The 19002-nt window shown below is 49.8% G+C and overlaps 10 protein-coding genes across 10 annotated transcripts; 4 read left to right on the top strand and 6 right to left on the bottom strand.

Annotated features, from left to right (window-relative positions):
- Nucleotides 1-696: 696 nt before the first annotated feature.
- ASPSYDRAFT_743249 (uncharacterized protein) lies at nucleotides 697-2969 on the bottom strand. The gene is made up of 3 exons (XM_040850769.1): nucleotides 2330-2969; nucleotides 1338-2274; nucleotides 697-1284 (listed from the first exon to the last, which is right to left on the bottom strand). The coding sequence occupies exons 1-3, from the start codon at nucleotides 2781-2783 to the stop codon at nucleotides 819-821; spliced, it is 1857 nt and encodes a 618-aa protein (XP_040704390.1). The 5' UTR covers nucleotides 2784-2969; the 3' UTR covers nucleotides 697-818.
- ASPSYDRAFT_42351 (uncharacterized protein) lies at nucleotides 2734-4343 on the bottom strand. Its single transcript, XM_040846450.1, has one exon. It carries the CDS (start codon nucleotides 3863-3865, stop codon nucleotides 2879-2881), a length of 987 nt encoding a protein of 328 aa, XP_040704389.1. The 5' UTR covers nucleotides 3866-4343; the 3' UTR covers nucleotides 2734-2878.
- Nucleotides 4151-4750, bottom strand: ASPSYDRAFT_87161 (uncharacterized protein; the record flags this gene model as incomplete). Its single annotated transcript, XM_040851790.1, has 1 exon — nucleotides 4151-4750. The coding sequence occupies one exon, from the start codon at nucleotides 4748-4750 to the stop codon at nucleotides 4151-4153; it is 600 nt and encodes a 199-aa protein (XP_040704388.1).
- Nucleotides 4751-6169: 1419 nt separating this feature from the next.
- On the bottom strand, nucleotides 6170-7129 carry ASPSYDRAFT_147677 (mitochondrial 37S ribosomal protein uS15m; the record flags this gene model as incomplete). The annotated part of the gene is made up of 2 exons (XM_040841742.1): nucleotides 6170-7023; nucleotides 7084-7129. 2 exons carry the CDS (start codon nucleotides 7127-7129, stop codon nucleotides 6170-6172), a joined length of 900 nt encoding a protein of 299 aa, XP_040704387.1.
- Nucleotides 7130-7223: 94 nt separating this feature from the next.
- rps0 (40S ribosomal protein uS2) lies at nucleotides 7224-8614 on the top strand. Its single transcript, XM_040846449.1, has 2 exons — nucleotides 7224-7688; nucleotides 7767-8614. The coding sequence occupies exons 1-2, from the start codon at nucleotides 7519-7521 to the stop codon at nucleotides 8482-8484; spliced, it is 888 nt and encodes a 295-aa protein (XP_040704386.1). The 5' UTR covers nucleotides 7224-7518; the 3' UTR covers nucleotides 8485-8614.
- Nucleotides 8615-9086: 472 nt separating this feature from the next.
- On the bottom strand, nucleotides 9087-9941 carry ASPSYDRAFT_146805 (putative Rho-like small GTPase; the record flags this gene model as incomplete). The annotated part of the gene is made up of 4 exons (XM_040841652.1): nucleotides 9087-9248; nucleotides 9312-9431; nucleotides 9513-9725; nucleotides 9837-9941. 4 exons carry the CDS (start codon nucleotides 9939-9941, stop codon nucleotides 9087-9089), a joined length of 600 nt encoding a protein of 199 aa, XP_040704385.1.
- A 797-nt stretch (nucleotides 9942-10738) lies between these two features.
- Nucleotides 10739-11311, top strand: ASPSYDRAFT_87157 (uncharacterized protein; the record flags this gene model as incomplete). Its single annotated transcript, XM_040851789.1, has 1 exon — nucleotides 10739-11311. The coding sequence occupies one exon, from the start codon at nucleotides 10739-10741 to the stop codon at nucleotides 11309-11311; it is 573 nt and encodes a 190-aa protein (XP_040704384.1).
- Nucleotides 11312-12178: 867 nt separating this feature from the next.
- On the top strand, nucleotides 12179-14167 carry ASPSYDRAFT_56121 (pseudouridine synthase DEG1; the record flags this gene model as incomplete). The annotated part of the gene is made up of 1 exon (XM_040849156.1): nucleotides 12179-14167. One exon carries the CDS (start codon nucleotides 12179-12181, stop codon nucleotides 14165-14167), a length of 1989 nt encoding a protein of 662 aa, XP_040704383.1.
- A 93-nt stretch (nucleotides 14168-14260) lies between these two features.
- On the bottom strand, nucleotides 14261-14991 carry ASPSYDRAFT_56120 (PIG-H family GPI synthesis protein; the record flags this gene model as incomplete). Its single annotated transcript, XM_040849155.1, has 3 exons — nucleotides 14261-14338; nucleotides 14400-14602; nucleotides 14658-14991. 3 exons carry the CDS (start codon nucleotides 14989-14991, stop codon nucleotides 14261-14263), a joined length of 615 nt encoding a protein of 204 aa, XP_040704382.1.
- Nucleotides 14992-17060: 2069 nt separating this feature from the next.
- Nucleotides 17061-18471, top strand: ASPSYDRAFT_56117 (ribose phosphate diphosphokinase subunit PRS5; the record flags this gene model as incomplete). The annotated part of the gene is made up of 3 exons (XM_040849154.1): nucleotides 17061-17990; nucleotides 18040-18363; nucleotides 18415-18471. 3 exons carry the CDS (start codon nucleotides 17061-17063, stop codon nucleotides 18469-18471), a joined length of 1311 nt encoding a protein of 436 aa, XP_040704381.1.
- Nucleotides 18472-19002: the final 531 nt, after the last annotated feature.

Genomic DNA, 19002 nt, shown 5'->3' with positions numbered 1-19002 from the left:
TTGTGTTTTCGACTCAGGTTTTGGTACGGTAGGTAGATTTTCTGGTCTTGTGGGACGTAGCCTCCTGGCTATCGGAGGTAGTTGAATAGGTTGTACTCAAAGTAGACGCCGGTATGTCGAATGTAGGTCTGTGGATGAGTATTCCGTGGAGGGCAGCGCGTTGATTCCTCCTCTTTATGATGTCCCTGAAACAGGATGCGTTTATGGTTTGCATCCTTTGTTAGCATAGCTGAGACCTCTGGTGTCCATACTGCGTCTGTCTTTAATGCAGCTATCCAGAAGCAAAAACAAATGGCGGAAACAAACACTCATGAGACAGATGGAATCTGCGCGTTGCTATCCGGCTTCTGCACTCACCCACTCGCGTCCAACAACAAGTCCGGCTTGCTAAACTATTATGAAACATTATCTGTGCAAAGACCGGTCGAATTGGAAGAATCCAGAGATGATATTGAGCGCTAGATGCAATCCCGATGCTAGCATGCCATAGTAAAACCTGAAAAACAATAAAGCACGGAGAAACAAAACCTGATTCCGAGACCATCCAATAACAAAACAACAAAAAAAAAAACATACTCAAAACATGAAGCCAGCCAGTTCCATCATGGCGGCAAGGCAATTGAGCACAGGTACTGCAGTAAAATGACAGACGCCGAATCCTAATAGACGCAATAACCAAGGCAAACAAAAGTGCAACAGAGTTTCCTTCCAGTCAATAAATGGCGCAACATACGCAGCCAGGCGAAGCAAATCCTAAACGACCAGTTACAGCAGGCGCTAGATTGTAAACGATGACAACGATGACAACAGTAGTTTCCCTATGCAATAGCATTTGTCCTCTGAAAATCAGCGTATTCACGTTGGAATACGGCATATGCGTTGTCAACTTCAGCTGGATCCCATATTTCATCCAAAATGCGAAGGGAGTCGGCGCTGACATTTAGACCCTCACCAAAGGCTTGCCTCTCGGGCCAAACAAGCGAACGAAGATCACCGGATGGGCACTTTTCATACAGCCACTGAGCATCCTTTGCAAATTGGTCATCGCCGAATTTCTCAGTACTCTTCTCTGCGGGCCGTGCCGGGGTAAGATCAGGTGTAGGAGCAGTTAGAGGGCTTGAATAACGGCTAGCAGTACGAAGTCCACTAGGCGTCTTTGGTTTGTATCTCTCGGCTTCAGAACGGGCCTTGTCCAGGGCGGGGTTGGCTTTCGCAGGAGTCGATAGTACCTGTGCAGGACGTGCAGCAGGGCGAGGAGAAGCGCGGGGAGAAGACGATTGGGTACTACAAAATCAGTCACAATCTTATCTTCCGGTTTCTCAAGCATAGAACAATACCTTTGAGGGACATCAGGTTGCGTAGAAGTGGGGGGTGTAGTATCGGCGGCGGGGTTAGGAACACTGGGAGACTCGGAACCACTGGAGTCCGAATCATCCGAGAAGGCATCATAATCAAGTTCAAAGGTTCCCGATCTATTGGGGATAAAACCAGGCCGCTGTTGGGGATCGATTAAGCGAGATTCTGGTGTTGGTGTAGTAGGTTGAGGTGTTGGTGTAGCAGGTACAGAAGATGCCTGAGGTCCACCCATTCCAATAAAGTGCGTTCCGCTATAAGGGTCGGTGGCACGAGCGCGACGCTTCGAAGGTGTGTCTTCAGGGCTCGCATCAAAACGAACCTTCTTTGACGCTGGTCTCTCTGTCTGAGTCAGGTTTCGAAGAGCCGTCTTACCAAGACTATCGGCTTTTCTAGGTTCGGTTTGTGGAACCACAGGTTCTGCTTCATCTTCGCTCTCAGAGCTGTAGCAGAAATAATCTAGATCCATTCCATAGCTAGACCCCACGGGGTTGGGGATGACATCTGGTGATGGAGAGCGCTTGCGCTTCTTCTTTGGTGTTTCTGTTGCAGTGTTTTTGGTGGCCTCCCGGCCTCTTTCGGTGGATGTGGTAGAAGGATGAGTCTCTATTTTCTGAGGCATATATTGCTGGGCAGGCTGAATAGCAGGAGCGGGCTCAGATGCGGGCTCAGGTGTCGGTCCGGCTACAAGCTCGGTGGAAGCCGCAGCGGTTGCGGTAGTCTTGGTGGGAATATCCCCAAGGTAAAGATTGCGATCAATTGGAGCAGGGAAGAGTGAGTACGATAGGTTACGGGGGCGTTTCGCGGGTGGTTGTTCGCTCGAACGACGACGAGGCTGCGATTCCGCCTCCGGAGCGGCAGCTGGGGACGCTTCAACTGGCCGAGTACGTTCAATGCGCTCGGATGCAGGTTGCTGGGTAGCTAGATTCCATGAGCACCAAAGCACTAATGAGTAAGTCTCGGACACTAGACATACCTGGAGTTTCTGACCTCGCACGTGGACGCCCGAATCTGGGTAGTAGTCGGCTAAAGCTGCGTGGCACAGAGCCGAATAGTCCACGCCAGCCGCGCCGCGGGGTTTCTGGGGTGGTCGGTGCCTGGGCGACAGTGGGCTCTTCTTCCACAACAGCCGCCTGGTCCTGTTCAGAAGAAAGATCGAGGCTGGCTTGTAAAGGTTCGGATGGTGGGGCGCGTGATGCAGAGGTTTCGGAGGCACGGCGGTCGGCATCAGTCTGAGCGACATACTCAGGAAGACGGAATATAGTGCTGTGAATTCTACCTTCACTTTCCACTGTACGGCGCCGCTGCCTGTCAGTTAATGACACGGCTCTGGACATTCGGCGATTCGTACGCCGAACATAAGGCGTGCTTCCGGGCGGACCAAGATTCCTGCGTTTATTCGCATGTGGGGTGACGGGTTCAGCATCCATATCAGGGGATGTTTCGGTACGCGATCTTTTCCTATTGACTTCTTTATCGGTTAGCTTCTTTCTTACTTTGGTCTTTTGTGATTTGTCCTGGGTCGTTATAGTTTTGGGAGTCTTGGGAGTCTTTGAAGCATGTGGCGCCCTATTGGATGGAGTGCCGCTCTTTGGTGATCTTTTGGGAGCCTCCTTTGGGATTGCGGAAGGTGGTGAAGGTGTGGTTGCAGAGGTGCCAACTCTTTCTGATCTGGCACTTGAGCTGGGGGGAGGGTCAAGATCCCTTTCTTCGGGACAGGAGACAACGGAGTAGCCGGCCAACCACGTAACTGGCGGCGTCTTTGGGCTCGAGAAAGTCGCTGCTCGCTAGATTTGACCCCCAATGTGCGGAGCGGAGGGCCTGCGATTAATACAAGTTCCTCCTCCAACACCAATTGTGCCAATGGCTCTTCCACAATCTGCTCGATGCTTGGGCTTGGTGGTGCTCGCCCGTTCTCGTAGAGAGAAGAGGGTGACTCTGGGATTCCGCCGGAGAAGAGCGAGAGCGGGGGCTGCTGGGCCTGCCTTTCTGGCCGTAGAATTTCCGTAGTCGGAATGCTGGGGGCAGCGTTATCGTAGATTGATGTTAGTTGACGGGTAGCAGCAGGCGCCAAGCTCGGTTCAGCTAACTTCGCTCGCACAGTGGTCGACTCCATTGAAGAAACAGCCGCTTCGTAAGACACAACAGTCTTTGCCAAAGACAACTTGGCGAATAACTCTGTGAGCTCGCTGATGGAAGCGTCCTCCACGTCTGTTTGTTCTTCGGAGTCCACAGAGGGAACAAGGGGAGAGACAGTCTCTTCTTCGTTGATGGGCTTATAGCGTCCGGTAATACTACCATCCGACTGCTCTGGCTCCTTTGGTTCCTCTGCGGTTGGTTCCGCAACATTCACCTGCTCAGAGGTGCCCTGATCCGGTTCGACACCTGTCGACTTATCGACCCCAGGCGTATTTACTGGTGTATCGGCCTGTCGAACGCTTTGGCCGGTGGTGGACTGATCGACAGCCGGAGATGAAATTGCCGCAGCGCCTTGCTCGATGGCAGCTGCCATACCATCTGAAAGCTCCACGGCTTGTTCCAGAGCACGACTGATCTCGTCATTGAGATCTTGAGGCAGTTCAAGAATGGGCGGCGTTGAGGGAAAAATCGTTTCCAGAACCCCACGTTCAACTTCGTATGGTCCCGTAGGATCGAGGTCCCAATATCATGGCACAGAAGTTTCACCAATATCAGGGAGCGCGGGAACTTCAGGAAGATATAGGTAAAGATCATCGAAGTCATCCAGCCGACTTGGCTCCATGGGAACAACTGACTCCTGTCGGGCCAGGAATTCTTCCTAATCGGCGCTTTCTCGGGGCTTTCCAGGCTCCGAGGACTCCTTGCAAGATGAAGGATATTGTGGTGGTGATGGAGAGGGAGGTGTAGAAGGGGGAAGTGGAATTTGCGATGGTAAATGATGTTGGTGGTACTCACGCTCTGTGTTCTTAGGTTCCAATAGGGCACCATCTGTGGATGGGACAAGTTCAGGCCCATCTATGCCCGCTTCAACGTTATGTTCTTCATTATCCATTCGCGCGGTATCAATGTAGTTCTCGCCAATTGACTCTTGTGGTTCTTCTGCCGCAGGTTGACTGGCCTTGCGCGAGGTGCTTCGCGTCCCACGCTTGGTGCCTTTGCGAGTTTGCGGCTTAGTTTTTGGTGCAGTAGATGCGGTTTTCTTGGTAGTAGTGGTTTTCTTGGTTGTGCGTGGTTGGCTCTTGGAACGAGTTGTTGGTTGTGTTACAGGCTCGCTGGGCTGCTGAGCGCTGGGTTGCTGCGAAGTGGGCTCTTGAGAGGGACCTCGAGAAGCGGATCTTGTGGTTCGTCGAGTAGCACGTTGCATATCCTCAAGAGAAACGAGTCCACCTGGAGAAGCTGGTTGAGAACGAGTACGCATTTTGACTGCGTGATTTTTGTGAAGTAGGATAATGATTTCAATGCGAAATCGCGCGAGATAAGGTCAAGAGGTGACTGTATTTAAAAATACAGGCCAATTTTGGGAGTGAAGTTTTCAGCGACGAAGAGAAAAGGACGTACTTCGAGACGAAATCGCCGTTTGGAAACCTGGAGAACGAGGAGCGTGTTGTAGGACGGAAAAAGTAGAGACGAGAAAGTGGGAAGAGGGAATGGGGAAACACGCTCTCGTCAACGGTTGTGTTGATTGAGGATTGGCGACGCGTCCCGGAGTGTTAGCAACATCCACTTACCTTGTGTTGTGGTTGTTTTGAGTGAATAAAAAAGTGTTGTGTTAGTGAAGGAGCTTGATTTCAATTCAGGAAAATCGAGGAGCGGGCAGTGACGTTCGGGCAGAATCCAACCCGGAAGGCGGTCTAGACCACTACGTGTCAAGCAGTGGTTGCTGCCAGCCACGCACTGGATGGCAGCTCTTCGTACTGGATTGGTTGGGGGTTGACGAATTCCTTGCATAAAGTTCGAACGTTTGGCCAATGCCCAGGCTTCGACGAGGCAAGGTGAATTCCGACGTCGGATCATGGCCGTATCCTGGGACAGTTCCAATGTTGGCTTGCAGCTCAGTGTGCTCTTGACCCGATATTCGCTGGCATCTGTTCGCAATACCTATGTACCTAACCTATGGCAATTCATGGACAACTATAGACTAGTCATGGGAGAAACACGTCCAAGCCTTCTTGATTAACCAGCACATCAAGGATCGCCGACATCTAGAGTTTCATCATCCACACCAGCGGATAGCACAGTAGTACAACTTTGATGATACTTATCGGCTGAGCATCGAACCAAGATTCCCTCGCAATTGCTTCTGTAAATCTAGCCAATATTTGACAGGGATGAGGCTGCGTAGCCAAGGAGCCTTTGCTGGTCATCCTGTTTGATATTCGCTGTTAACGCAAAGAGTTCGCCAAAACTTACGGAGTACAGTCCAGAGGCCGTCGAAAGTAGAGGTCGTCGAGCATGCTCGCCGAAGTAGATTGTCTGGAGGCAGTACCGGAAATATTCATATAAGACATTTGTTCTGGCCGCTTTCTGAGATGTGTGGTCTGATTCTCCGAGGGAAGGCAGCCGCTCTAACCAGTGTTCTGGATGCATCCACCTTTGCATTTGACCGAGAGCAAGCAGGTACAATAACTATGCTACGGAATATATCCAGTAACAAGAGGAATTGAGTATCTTCCTATTTGGCTGGCATCAGATGATGCAAGTTATACTTATACAGGTAAAAAGAAATGTGAAAGCAGCGTCAAACAAGCTGACATGCCACTATAATCAAATATCCAACACTTCGTTGGGAAGAAACTCGGAAGGAAAAACAAGCTAGTGTACAAACGCCAGAATCAAATTACATGCTAATCTCGCCGTTCCATGAAGCTTCCGACAACCCAAGCATCTCGATCAAGTATTGCCACCTGGGACCTCCCCTTTCCTTCCTGCGCAAATATCGAAGCAGCTTCTGTCTCTTGTGAACGAGTAGTCGCAGGTTGCGCTTATTGTGCTTATCCTTTCTAGTGGTTTCCAGATGCCTCGACAGGTTCAAAATCTTCGCGGTGAGAATTGCGACCTGGACTTCCGGGGAGCCAGTGTCCGGCCCAGCACGAGGAGTCTTTTCCAAATGAATGGTGGCTGACTCTGGTGGCACGCCGGCGGGCTTCGGGGGCAACGTCTCGTCCGTGTTGTGTCGCCCAAACGTCTCAATGCACTTCTGTATGCGGAGGCGCATTTGATCCGCAGTATTTCCGTTTCTGATATTCACAATTCGGTTAATCGCTTCCTGCGCGTTCAAATGTTCCTGGAGGTGCCTTTCTGCGGCTTCTTTCTCCAGCTGCGGGTCTGCTGTTGCTCTGTTCGGATTTTCCATAGGGGAGGTCAAGCGCTTCGAATGTTCAAGAGATTTATTGAGCTCTTCCGGTGCGAGAAAATGGTTAGGATGCGGTTCATGTTTTCCAAATTGCTTGACTTGTAGCTCTTCGATAAATGGTGTTGATTTCCCGTGGACGGGATCGCCGACAGAGCCATCGCGCTCCGCGGCGAGAGCTTGTTGACGGGATAAGTTAGCAGCTTTCCGCTGACGCGACTGGGCCATTAGAAACGGATCATGTCGTTTGCGTTCCCTCGATTCAGCGGACCCGGCTCTCACGGACGTCTTGCTCGGGTTCAGCGAGAGCCTAGCAAGCGGACTTTGAACATATGAGGAGCCTGAATCGGGAGCAGTTTAGCATAAGCAGCAATACATTCACAGGCAAAAGAGGGGCGTACCATTGAAAGCCTTGAATGAAGGCTGAAATGGGATTCGTGGAGGCATTTCGCGTAACCCACAACAGTCTCCTTGAATTATGGCAGAAGCAATCACCAGCCCTCAATGTCGCCGCGCTTTCGACTTTGGACCAAAATCTCAACTCCGAGTCGGGAACAAGTACGCTATTCCTGTTCTGGATAGTAGCTACACGTGACTCGGTTCACTGGAGAAGATCCTGATGACTAAGGCCGAGTCCACCGGGTTAGTTGGGGGACGAAGCTGATTTGCCAACCCTAGCCCTAAAACTCACAAACGGGAAGCGAAATTCAGTGCGACATCTCCCGCGGAGCAAAAGTTGGCTTTCGCGTCAGTCCTCTCTTCGACCTCACATCGCGACAAGCGCCAGACGATTGATATATTCAAATCGCCGACCTTTGCATTATCAATCGCCCATAATGGCTCCCTCTCAGCTTCCTCCCATCTTCAACCCCACTCCTCAGGACATTGAGATGCTCCTCGCAGCTCAATGCCACCTGGGATCCAAGAACCTCCAGGTTCACATGGATCCCTACCTGTGGAAGACTCGCCCTGACGGTGTTAACGTTATCAACGTTGGCAAGACCTGGTACGTTAATTGGGATCGCTTTAATGGTATATTTGGGAGCTTTTTGAACGGGGTCTAACTCGTGCGCAAAAATTATAGGGAGAAGATCCTCTTGGCTGCCCGTATCATTGCCGCCATTGACAACCCGGCCGACATCTGTGTCATCTCCGCTCGTCCCTACGGTCAGCGTGCTGTCCTGAAGTTCGCTTCTCACACCGGTGCCACCGCCATTGCCGGTCGCTTCACCCCCGGTAACTTCACCAACTACATCACCCGCTCTTTCAAGGAGCCCCGCCTCATCATCGTTACCGACCCCCGCACCGATGCTCAGGCCATCAAGGAGGCCAGCTACGTCAACATCCCCGTCATCGCTCTCTGCGACACTGACTCTCCCACCGACTTCGTCGATGTTGCCATCCCCACCAACAACAAGGGTCGTCACGCCATTGGTCTGATCTGGTGGCTCCTTGCCCGTGAGGTCCTCCGTCTCCGTGGTACTCTCGCCAACCGTGAGGTTGACTGGGACGTCGTTGTTGATCTCTACTTCTACCGTGACCCTGAGGCCGAGGAGAACAAGGAGATCGCTGAGGAGGCTAAGGTTGCCAGCGCTGAGGAGGTCGGTGCCGGTGCCATCGAGTCAGGCTTCGCTGGTGAGAGCTGGGATGCTCAGGCTACTGCTGCTCCCACCACTTTCGCCACTACCGGTGCTACCAGCTGGGAGGCTGACGGTGGTGACTGGGCTGCCAGCTCCGCCCCCGCTGCCGGTGGTGAGACCTGGGCTGAGGCTCAGAACCCCGAGGCTGCCGCCAAGTGGTAAAAATATTTACCCGGTAGTGAGAGCAGATGTTAGGAGGAATGTCTGAAGAGAAGGAGGACCAAAAATAAATCCCCTGGCATGTCATCCTAGCCCTTGTTCCGCAAATATCTCAAAAGACGAAAAGAAAAAACGGGAAAAGAATTCACGGAAGCCAAATTTCTTCAACCTTTTTTTCTCTGCCCACTTTTTTATGGTATGCTGCTACGAATCATCTTTTATACCTTCAGCCCGCTATTACGTCTTGTTTCTGGTGCATCGGGGAGGAATTGCTTGTCAATGATTGATCGGCACTTATGAGGGAAAGATATCCAGTTGTTCTCTTATCAATGAACTTCTGGGGGAAAGCCCTGTACCGTCAATTTCACAAGGTGGACTTAATCGTTACCTTGGTTTCTCCCTGTGTGTTATACTCGTAATTGAAAGTGATGCAAGCTACCATTCCGTCCCCCAATATCCATGGATCCATTCGTATTAAACGTAGTAACTAAACCGAACGGCCTTTTCTGCAACTCGATAAATTTGTAGATCCCTGCATCCACTTGTAGTCAAAATGGGTATCAAAACACTTGTATACAAGAAAAGAAAACTCGCTTCACCCGTCCTCACATAACCACGCAGCCCCCTTTCGTCTGGCCCCCTTCAGCCGTAGTAGTCATGTACGCAAGCCTCGCTAGATCCTCAAAGGTCTGCGTCATGAGCTCCCCAGTGGCAGCGGAACATTCTGCGTACCGGTCACAACGCAGCTCTTGTGCAATTCTGTACGTCTGCAGCGAGGACGGTTAGCCAGTACGACGAGCATAAACGATAGTACGGAAAGTAGTACTCACTTCTTGAGGGTAAATGAGCCCTTCGCCAGGCTGTCTCAGATCCCTCTTCAACCCTACCATCATGACGGGAATTCGTTCGCCTTCTCCCTGCTGAAAGTAACGGATAACATCGCTTCGCCACTAGGTTTTCAAGTACAAAGTATCAGACACTTTACTCTATCTAGGTTACAGCGGGTTAACCGGGCAGCTGTTAGAACTCACCCCCTTGAGTCCGTCCAAAGTCCTTCGATTCGAGATATCAAATGCCAAGAGCACAACATCCGGTTGGAGAGTTGTCCAATGCTGATTAGGGTTCTCCGTGTCATATACCTCAAGTGTAAATGACTTTTTGGAGAAGTTTATTTCGTATACGAACGGTTGGTCGGCATCGCGGAGAAGCTCTATTGGTTCAGGTCCCTTTGAGTTGTTTCCCGGCTTTAGCCCTCCCATGTATTTTAGACTCCTGAAGTTCCGACATCAGTTCCACACGGACTGTAGTCCGGAATAGACTTAAGAAAACTCAATCCCGGACTAGGAACGAAGAACTAGGTAGACGCACGATAGAAAAGTCGATTTCCCACATCCTACGTCGCCGAGTAGCAGAATTGTAATCGGAGTCTCCATGGGCTTTTTAACATCCGGTGGTTCCATTAGGAGCTTTGGTGTGAAGCAGCTCAAGCCTCAAATCCTAATACGGTAAAGAAGTGCTGCAACGGAATCGTATGAGAGTCAAGATTGAACAACGGTCGTGGTTGCTGCCGTGAAACTTTATCGGGCTTAAGGCCGCTGATAAGGACCACGCTAACTGTATTTGGTAGGGACTATGTTTTGCACAGATCCAGCTCGAACTATATGGACCCGACTGGGGCACTGTTATGGAGGGAACGGACACTCATTCTACCTGTTTGCTAGAACTCTTTGTTAAAGGATAACCATCTGTTTACCGCCCGTTTGGTTTACCAAACATCTTCCATTGCCAATTTTGTGAAGATATTACTCTGAAGTTATTGCTTTGCTCTTTTCTTTACCTCCGAGAGTACTGCGTTGGGCTGATATGAAATACAGCTCCGAGATGTTGTTCCTGTCTTGTTTGTATATAGACCTTTGTCTGTGACTCACTTGGTCCCTCTCTTCTTGAGGTCTGCTTCCGCCCCCCCATGTGAGTACTCCATCCTCCATCTTCCCTACGACTACCTTGTGCATAGCGAATTCTGCTTCTTTGCTCATTGGAGGATATCATTATACTTCTATTACCTTTTTTTTTCCTACTTGCATCATTTTTACCTCTACTGTTATATCTACACTACTTCGTCTCTTCGGACCTATCTCTTTACTGGACTTCTATTGCCTTTTATCTTTTGACATCTCCTACTCCGATTGCGGCACCGAACGGAAGTGGAGAAATGTCGCATCAATATAGGACATATAGATGGGCCGAACTGTTCGGAATGAATGGACACGAGATCGTCCACATTGGGGCGTTTGAGGATGAGGGTTTCTTAGCCTACGGCGAGATATACATCACTGATAACCATTACGTCCCGGAAACAAGTGTGCGCTATGCGATTTTGTTCGACACAGACTTTATCGTCCAACTAGCAGCCGTCACGCATCTTTCAACGAGAGAAACGAAGATACTAGTTTTGAAAGAGTCGGGGAAGTGGGAAGATGGCAGCGAGAACGAGATTCCCGAATTCGCTGGGTGCAAAGAAATTGATATCGCAGGCAGTTCATTTACGAAATCTCCTCCAATCCACCGGTTGGGCCTTTACGAGAATGGAAGAGTGCGTATAAATGTCATTTCTGCGGGGTATTCTGAGGACGAGCTGTACTTGGGAGTGGATGCACAGCAGTACACCTGTCTGGAACTTCGCAGACCAGAGCTGCCAGACGGGTCTTCCTTTCGTTTTGAAAATTTGTCTGCTGGCTATACTGAGAAATTCTTTACTGACGGCGACGGTGTCATGTTTTGCTTCGCTGATGAATTTGGTGATCATTTGGTTCCTCGGCGATACTACTAGTTGCCCTACTACTTGTCTTGGGAATTTGTCTGATGATTTCATGCCTTACAAACTCATGTCTTAAATTCATATCACTAACTGGATTTTATAATGGGCATTCGTGTATATAATAAAGGATAGAGCTCGGCCTCCAGAAGTCAATCCGCCTTTTTAATTAGCAGTGCTCCTATCAAAGCCTGGGAGATCTACTTAGGAATCGAAAAAACCCCCAAGCTGTTGCCCTTTCCAAAACTCTTTATGATTTGCAAAAAAAGATAAAATCGGTACTGCGCCACACCGTTCTTCCTTATTGACTCGGTATGACTCGTCAGCGAACTTAGGAACTCAGGTCCCCTGTCCGGTTGATGATTCCGAGCCACAAAAGCAAAGAATACCTGGCCTGGACGGTGATAAATGGAGGCGGTAACAAAGTCCGGCCGACGTTATTTCGATGTCGGTTATTTTGTTCCTCGCCAGTCGCTATCAAATCCTAAATCACTCCGTTCGGCCGCGCTTTAAAGTGTAGTTGTTTGATATATTTTGACTTCCTGCTAGGGTTGGATGCCGGCTCGAAATGTTGTTTACAACTTGCGCTGCGTCTGTGGAATATCATTATATACCATGAACAGTACTAATAAAATTTCGAAGAGTATGTATCAATTAATCCCGACTCGACAAGCCAGCTTATGAGGGAAAGCTTCGCATGCTTCTTATACTTCGCACGGGCCACTCCAATCATGTTTATGTTATCGATAAATACCAAGTAACTAGTAGTTACACAGCCATTACCGAATATTACACCGCATCGCAAGCCCAAAATTTTCTGCCGACGAGCGAACGGTCCTCAAGACAAGAAGCCAAACAACCCCCCTCACCGTCACTGAGGGGATGTGGAGATTCCAGCGGAAATCCTTGCCTGCCCTTTATCAAGTCCATCCCAGCAAAACATTCTGTCGATTCCGCCACCAGGGCCTCTCCAAGCTCGATTCCCTCGCCGCAGAAATCATGTCCGGCAATAACCCCACGGAGCTCGGCCAGCAAGCTCAACCAGACTATTCGACCTGGAGCACCACGAGCTTGATTGAACGGATCTCCGAGCTAGAACGACAATTGCATACCCGAACAGCGGAATATACGTCTCCCTCTCAGTCTTCAGGCCCGGCAAACGCGCTGGCACAAGAAATTGCTCCAGACACACTGGCACCGAATCCGCAGCCGCAACAAGGACAACAACCACAAAACGAGATACCTAGATGGCTGGCGACTGGGAAGTTCGACCCCAATGATATCACGCATGCGCCGGGTGCTCGTCTCCCAAAGAAACAAAGGAAGATGGACCCAGCGAAATACAATTTCAGGTTTATCGCGCTGAAGTTTGCGTATTTGGGCCAGCGGTACAATGGGCTTGAGCATGCAAATGGGAACGTCACCCCTCTGCCGACTATTGAGGAGGAGATGTGGAAAGCATTACGGAAAACAAGGTTGATCTTCCCGACTGGTCTAGAGGACGAGGATATTCCGGATGATAAGAGTGGTCGACGGAAGAGTATACCTTTCGCGCTTAGTTGGGAGGGGTGCGAATATTCCAAGGCTGGACGGACAGATCGGGGCGTCAGCGCTTTTGGTCAGGTAATTGGGATTAAGGTCCGCAGCGCTCGACCGAAACGCGCAAAACCGGAGCCTGTTCAGGGTTCGGATGATACTGCTGAAACTACGGATCAAGTGGCTCAAACTGAGGCCGAGGCGGCAGATGAGAAGTGGGATGATATTGCGGATGAAATACCCTACATCAGTTTGCTGAACAAACAGCTTCCAGAAGACATCCGGGTGCTAGCATGGTGCCCGCGTCCACCGGAGGGGTTCGATGCTCGCTTCTCTTGCCGGGAGCGTCACTATAAATATTTTTTCACACAACCCGCATTTTCTCCGACACCGGGCCCTCTTGGGCTTATTCCACGAGGAAACGAAGAGTCTCCGAAATATCGAGAAGGATGGCTGGATATCGACGCCATGCGCGAAGCTGCCAAGTACTTTGAGGGTGTGCACGACTTTCGGAACTTCTGTAAAGTGGATACGAGCAAGCAGATCGAGAACTTTGAGCGAATCATATATCGCGCTGATATCGAAATACTTGACCCTCAAAATAGCCCGCTAGGCTACGTGCGTCGACCGGAATTCCAACCTCTGGAGAATCCTGTCGCGGATGTCTTGGCTGGACGCTCCCAAAACGCAACTCCGCCTGGATGTCAGGTATATGTGTTTACTCTGCAAGGCTCCGCTTTCCTTTGGCACCAGGTGAGACATATGGTCGGTATTCTTTTCCTCGTGGGTCAGGGCCTCGAGTCACCATCTGCTGTCCGTGAACTGCTTGATGTATCAAATAACCCACGCAAGCCAATGTACGAAATGGCATCTGATGCGCCGCTTGTTCTCTGGGACTGTGTCTTCCCCGAGAAAGACAGTAGCAAGCGAGAAGATTCCCTGGATTGGGTTTATGCTGGGGACACCAGGCAGACAAGAAGCCCATACGCCAAAGGAGGCGGTAAATTTGGGGCCGGTGGCATGGTCGATGATCTTTGGTCCGTCTGGAGACAGCGCAAAATGGACGAAATCTTGGCCGGCGCCCTACTAGATCTAGCACTTCAACAAGGTGATCAGAGTGGTGTTCAGGAAGCGAATATCAAGAATCTAGAACGAGAGAAACAAAGCAAGGTGGAAAAGACCTTTCATGGGGCCAATGAGGGCAAAACTGGCGGGAAATATGTTCCTCTTATGCAGAAGAGGAAGATGGAGACTGTTGAAGTCCTCAATGCAAGATGGCTTACAGCAAAACAACGCAGAATAGAGCAGGCGGGGAATGCGCATGCAGCGGCATAGTCTGTACATACCTTTATAGAAATGCGAATACGGAAAAAAGCCACGCCATTGGTTTGGAACTGATATTATTTCAACTTGAAATATCTCGCCGCTTCATGGTTTCGAGTCGTACAGACAATGCCGAGACCCTCTCCAGACCTCTTCAAGCTTTGCCCTGTTCGGTAGGAGTTTCTGAATACGGAGTAAGTAGATATTCCCTGCAGAAGAATGAACGGGTATCGGGGGACTTTACTGGGAAGACCACAACGACCTCTGGCTCGCCTACAACCACCACAGCAAGGTAGAAGCGCACTTCGAAACCCTTGAAAGCCTCATGTATGACAATGTCCTGGATTTCAGTCGTTGGAATGAACCTTGTCGCAGCTTTCGATAGATACGTGGGGGAGGACGTGGAAGTTTGGATGCCTAGACCGCGGATAACCAAGAGGGATTCCTCTGTTATAGAATATTAGTAAAGGGGGCGATAAGACCGCGCCGGTTAGTGACAAACCTGTATAACCCTTCCTAAATACTGCGTAGATGACTATGGCACTAGCGGCTGCGATGCAAGGGAAGTTGTATGTATCGGCAATGCGACAAACAAAGGAGCCCAGCGGACTCGACCATACTGCGGTCCAGGGCACGAAAGATCCGTCTTGGATGAAGAATACACGACGGAACCGCGCAGAATAATAAAAGAGTACCCCTGCAAATACTATAGCGCGGACGAGGAATTGGAAGTAGAAGAAGAGCTTCGCGGCAGTGCTAGTATGTCTGGAGGCATTGGAAACTGTGAATGACGCCGTCGTCGGAGAGGGACGCCGGGATATAAGATGAAGAGCCATCTAGGCGGAAATAAAAAAAGACCAATTGCGCAGTATTATAAGTATTCGAGCCCTTGCAGGCCTCAGAAGCGGCCGCACAGTTCACGCTGAAGAAATGGTAAAATGAAGCCCATAATTATCGAAACCGCGTTGCAACCAAATGTCCGCTGAAGCTCGGAGGTCTCTCTTCATCGGAGATCGTCCTATCAGTAACGCTAGTCCATATACAGCATAGTGTTATTTATACTCCTGAGCCCTCACGTGATTCATGCATCTGTTCTCTGATCAGAGTTCTGCAGGTGACTGGTGATGATTATTGCCCAACCCTCGCTTGTTGCCTGATCTGACCATGGCCTCGCTCCAAGGAGCTGGTAACCTTGCAAGAAATGTACTATCATGAAAAGGCCGCCTCAAGATGTAACCATTATGGGGTTAGGCAAACAATTCACATGGGATAATCGGCCTGGCACCACCGACACGGCATCCGCAAACTGACACGGTCGCCTGAAAGAGGGACTCGCGACGAAAGACCCAAATCCAAGGCCATCGCTCTTGTTTTTCGAGAATGATCCGGAGAATAGAATATCTTTATTAATTGAAATGGCTCTTAGTCGAATTCGACATTCCTCTCTGGCTGCGTCGCGGCATAAGTTTCAGGCCGGTCTAACGAGTTTACCGTACGCTCAAACCGACAGCGTGGCGGCGCTCCATGAAAACAATACCTTTTTGCTTTGAGCCTTAGTATACGGACATATCTGAATTATGCCGGAGAGAAATCTCTAGGTACTATGATGCTGCTGGTGTTGTGACTGTTGTTGATGGATATTCACATGGCCACCATCGGGAAAACAATATCACTCTGCATCTATGATTCTCATACTATTACTCTGTAAGTGTGCAATTGCTTCCCCTGGCCCGCAAACATAGCATCTCATACTAATAAGTTATAGAAATCACGCTCCAGTGAGTGGAACCCCGCGCAACAACAAAACAATGTTGTGCATCTGCTATATCATGTCCTCAACAACCGATCTGAAGGATAAATATGCATGGACGCTGGGGTTTCCAAATCTATCGGGGGATCTTCCTGACTTGTGAGCGATTCACCCAGCCTAGCTCTGGCATGTCTGGTCTTTGAGACTATGCTCTGGAGTTTCCCGGCAGAATGGTGACTTTACTGACCATAAATCTTACAGGGCTACTAGAGCTGGCAATTCATACTGTATCTACCATTATTTGGCAGATTTAATACAACGCAGACTCCTTTTCTTGGCCCTTCCCCTAGCCGTGCATCAGTGAAGCCTGGACCTGAACTTGCACCTGGACTTGGAACGATGAACGATACCGTTGGATTTCTCTGATACTTCCTTTTCTTTGGCACTGTTTCATTTTATCTCGAATCTGTTTTCCACTTTCAAGTACTTATTGGTCAATTGAGACTATGCTTTGGTGTAATCAGCAGCTCCCTAGCCCTTTCGTAACAGACAAAGCATCTACTGTTGAGTCTGAGAGAGACTATGGCTAACCGCATGCTGAGTCAATGTTATGTTATCGCTCTGTTTCCTGCTGTTCGTTCATGTCGCGTGCTTGCTAACCACCCGCCGGCTATTGCTTGGACGTTCGTCATCTGCGGGGCCGTTGGAAGAAATCGCAAAAAATGAGGGGCCTTGTGCACCGCTTTGTCCTGTTTGGGCAAGCTGGGGCCTGAGGCGCCAACGGCAGAAAACCCGAACTGCAGGTTCCACTAGAGTCTTTTTTTTCCTTTTCCTCGATTGCGGGCTCACACGACATCCAGATCCACTACTTCTCAATCCATGTCTCTGTCGTCCTGGACCTTGCAGTGTATTCACTACTCCGCGCCATGATCTAGTTACCTGTCTCTTCATGCTCCAGGACTTTTTGTTCCACACTTCGCTCTTCTCGTGTCTACCGAGCTACCGCTCCCGCATACCGCCCCTCCAGACCACCCGTTTCTACGGATTTTCCTAGGCTTTTCTCCGCCTCCGAATCGGCAACCTCCAAACGCTCCTTGCGCCCTTCCCGTCCAGCTCCTTTAAAACACTTCTTTTCAGGTCGACATCCTGGCAACGATGGTTCGAAATATCGTCGTCATTGGGGGCACGTCTCACCCTCAACTGACTCAGACGATTTGCGACATTCTCGGGATTCCTCCAGCCGACGTACTGCTGTCAAAATTTTCTGTCGGTGAAACGAGAGTCGAGGTTAAAGAATCCGTGCGAGGGAAAGATGTATACATTCTTCAATCTGGTGGCGGAAAGGTGAATGACCATCTCTTGGAATTGCTCATTACCATTTCGGCATGCAAAACTGCCTCCGCTCGAAGGGTCACCGCCGTTCTCCCGCTCTTCCCATATTCTCGCCAGAGTGACATTCCCTACAACAAATCGGGAGCTCCTCTAGTCAAATCATCTGTGGAAGGAAAACAGGGAGCTTCTAATGGGTACACATTCGAGAGTACACCTTCGACTCCCTATCCCGGGAAGCTTGAGACCGGAAACCCGCTCAATGGTGTTAGCGTTGATAACCTACAGAAGAGTTTGGCAAAGGCTCAACTGGAGGATTCCAACGGTAGCCCAGTGAAGAAACGCCAGGCAAACGGGATCACCCGCAGCGACACTCTTGATTCTCTGAAGTCAGACAGCAGCAAGTCCACACTTCCCAATGGCCTTGTGGATGACAGCCAAGACAAAATCAACAAATTTCAGCCCCGTCCCGGCTACAAACAATGGGTGGCTCAGGCCGGTACCCTCGTGGCTGACTTGCTTACCTGTGCTGGCGCGGACCACATCATCACGATGGACTTGCACGATCCCCAATATCAGGGGTTCTTTGACATCCCTGTAGACAATCTGTACGGGCGCCCGCTTCTGAAGAACTACATCCTGCGGAATATTCCCAACTACAAGGAAGCCGTTGTAGTGAGTCCGGATGCCGGAGGAGCCAAACGAGCGACCGCGATTGCGGACTCAATGGGCATGGAGTTTGCATTGATTCACAAGGTTTGTGTTTTCGACTCGCCCTGCACCGTATTTTCCTAATGTTCTCTAGGAACGACGTCCAACACGAATTACGGACCGTCAGAATGCGACCATGATGCTGGTCGGCGATGTGAAAGATCGGACTGCGATCCTAATTGATGATCTCGCTGACACGTCGAACACCATTACTCGCGCTGCTAAACTATTGAAGAAGGAAGGCGCAGCGCGAGTCTATGCCCTGGTGACACATGGAATTTTAAGCGGTGACGCTATTGACCGCATCAATGCCAGCGCTCTCGACAAGGTTGTTGTGACCAATAGCGTTACTCAAGCAGACCACTTGCGCCGATGCCCCAAGCTGGAAGTCTTGGAGGTCGGTCATGTTTTCGCAGAGGTACGACGCCCAACTAATTCATTGAGAAACTTTGACTCACACATGTTCCAGGCCATTCGTCGCGTCCATCACGGGGAAAGTATTAGTGCTCTTTTCCAGTACGAATAACTGGCCTAATATTTACTTTTTCCTTTCTCTTATTGGGCCTTTGGCGAGAAAGTTCCGATATGAAAATCATTTCAAAAAGTAGCACTGAGCTTAGCCGTATACTGGATCCCTTTTTCTTTTTTTTTTTTTTTTTCTTTTCCTATTTCATGACGCGATATACTCAAGACATTCGCAAGTTTTCATGCCCCCATATGTGAATGACACAATATACACATCACATGCTCTCCATGCTGTGCGCATCAACCAAATCAAGCCTATAGGGCCATTTTGGGCTGTCTCGTTCAGCTCAACATATCATTCGCATTTTGCATCTCACGACCTTCAAAAAATAATGAATTCCAAGCATCGTGATGTTTTCTCCCCACAGCGAATTCCGGTAGCTGTCAACGCAACCATGGGGGCATTCAAAGTCGGCCATCGCAAGTGACAAACTTCCGTGCTGCCGGCATAGACTCGAGATCATGCGGCTCTTTCCAGCAAATCATGCACTGTTATTTCTCTCACGACGTCCTTTCTTCTGACAACTAATGT

The sequence above is a fragment of the Aspergillus sydowii genome, assembly GCF_001890705.1.
Source record: "Aspergillus sydowii CBS 593.65 unplaced genomic scaffold ASPSYscaffold_3, whole genome shotgun sequence".
NCBI classification, from domain to species: Eukaryota; Fungi; Ascomycota; class Eurotiomycetes; order Eurotiales; family Aspergillaceae; genus Aspergillus; species Aspergillus sydowii.
This window is presented reverse-complemented; position numbering and strand designations above follow the sequence as displayed.

Bases quoted from the DNA above. Each gene is read 5' to 3' on its own strand.
- ASPSYDRAFT_743249 (XM_040850769.1), bottom strand. From the start codon at position 2,783: ATGGATGCTGAACCCGTCACCCCACATGCGAATAAACGCAGGAATCTT. The intron at 2,275-2,329 runs GTATGTCTAGTG...CATGGAATCTAG, and splicing joins TGCGAGGTCAGAAACTCCAG to CTACCCAGCAACCTGCATCC. The intron at 1,285-1,337 runs GTATTGTTCTAT...CTGATTTTGTAG, and splicing joins CAACCTGATGTCCCTCAAAG to TACCCAATCGTCTTCTCCCC.
- ASPSYDRAFT_42351 (XM_040846450.1), bottom strand. From the start codon at position 3,865: ATGGCAGCTGCCATCGAGCAAGGCGCTGCGGCAATTTCATCTCCGGCT.
- rps0 (XM_040846449.1), top strand. From the start codon at position 7,519: ATGGCTCCCTCTCAGCTTCCTCCCATCTTCAACCCCACTCCTCAGGAC. The intron at 7,689-7,766 runs GTACGTTAATTG...CAAAAATTATAG, and splicing joins ATCAACGTTGGCAAGACCTG to GGAGAAGATCCTCTTGGCTG.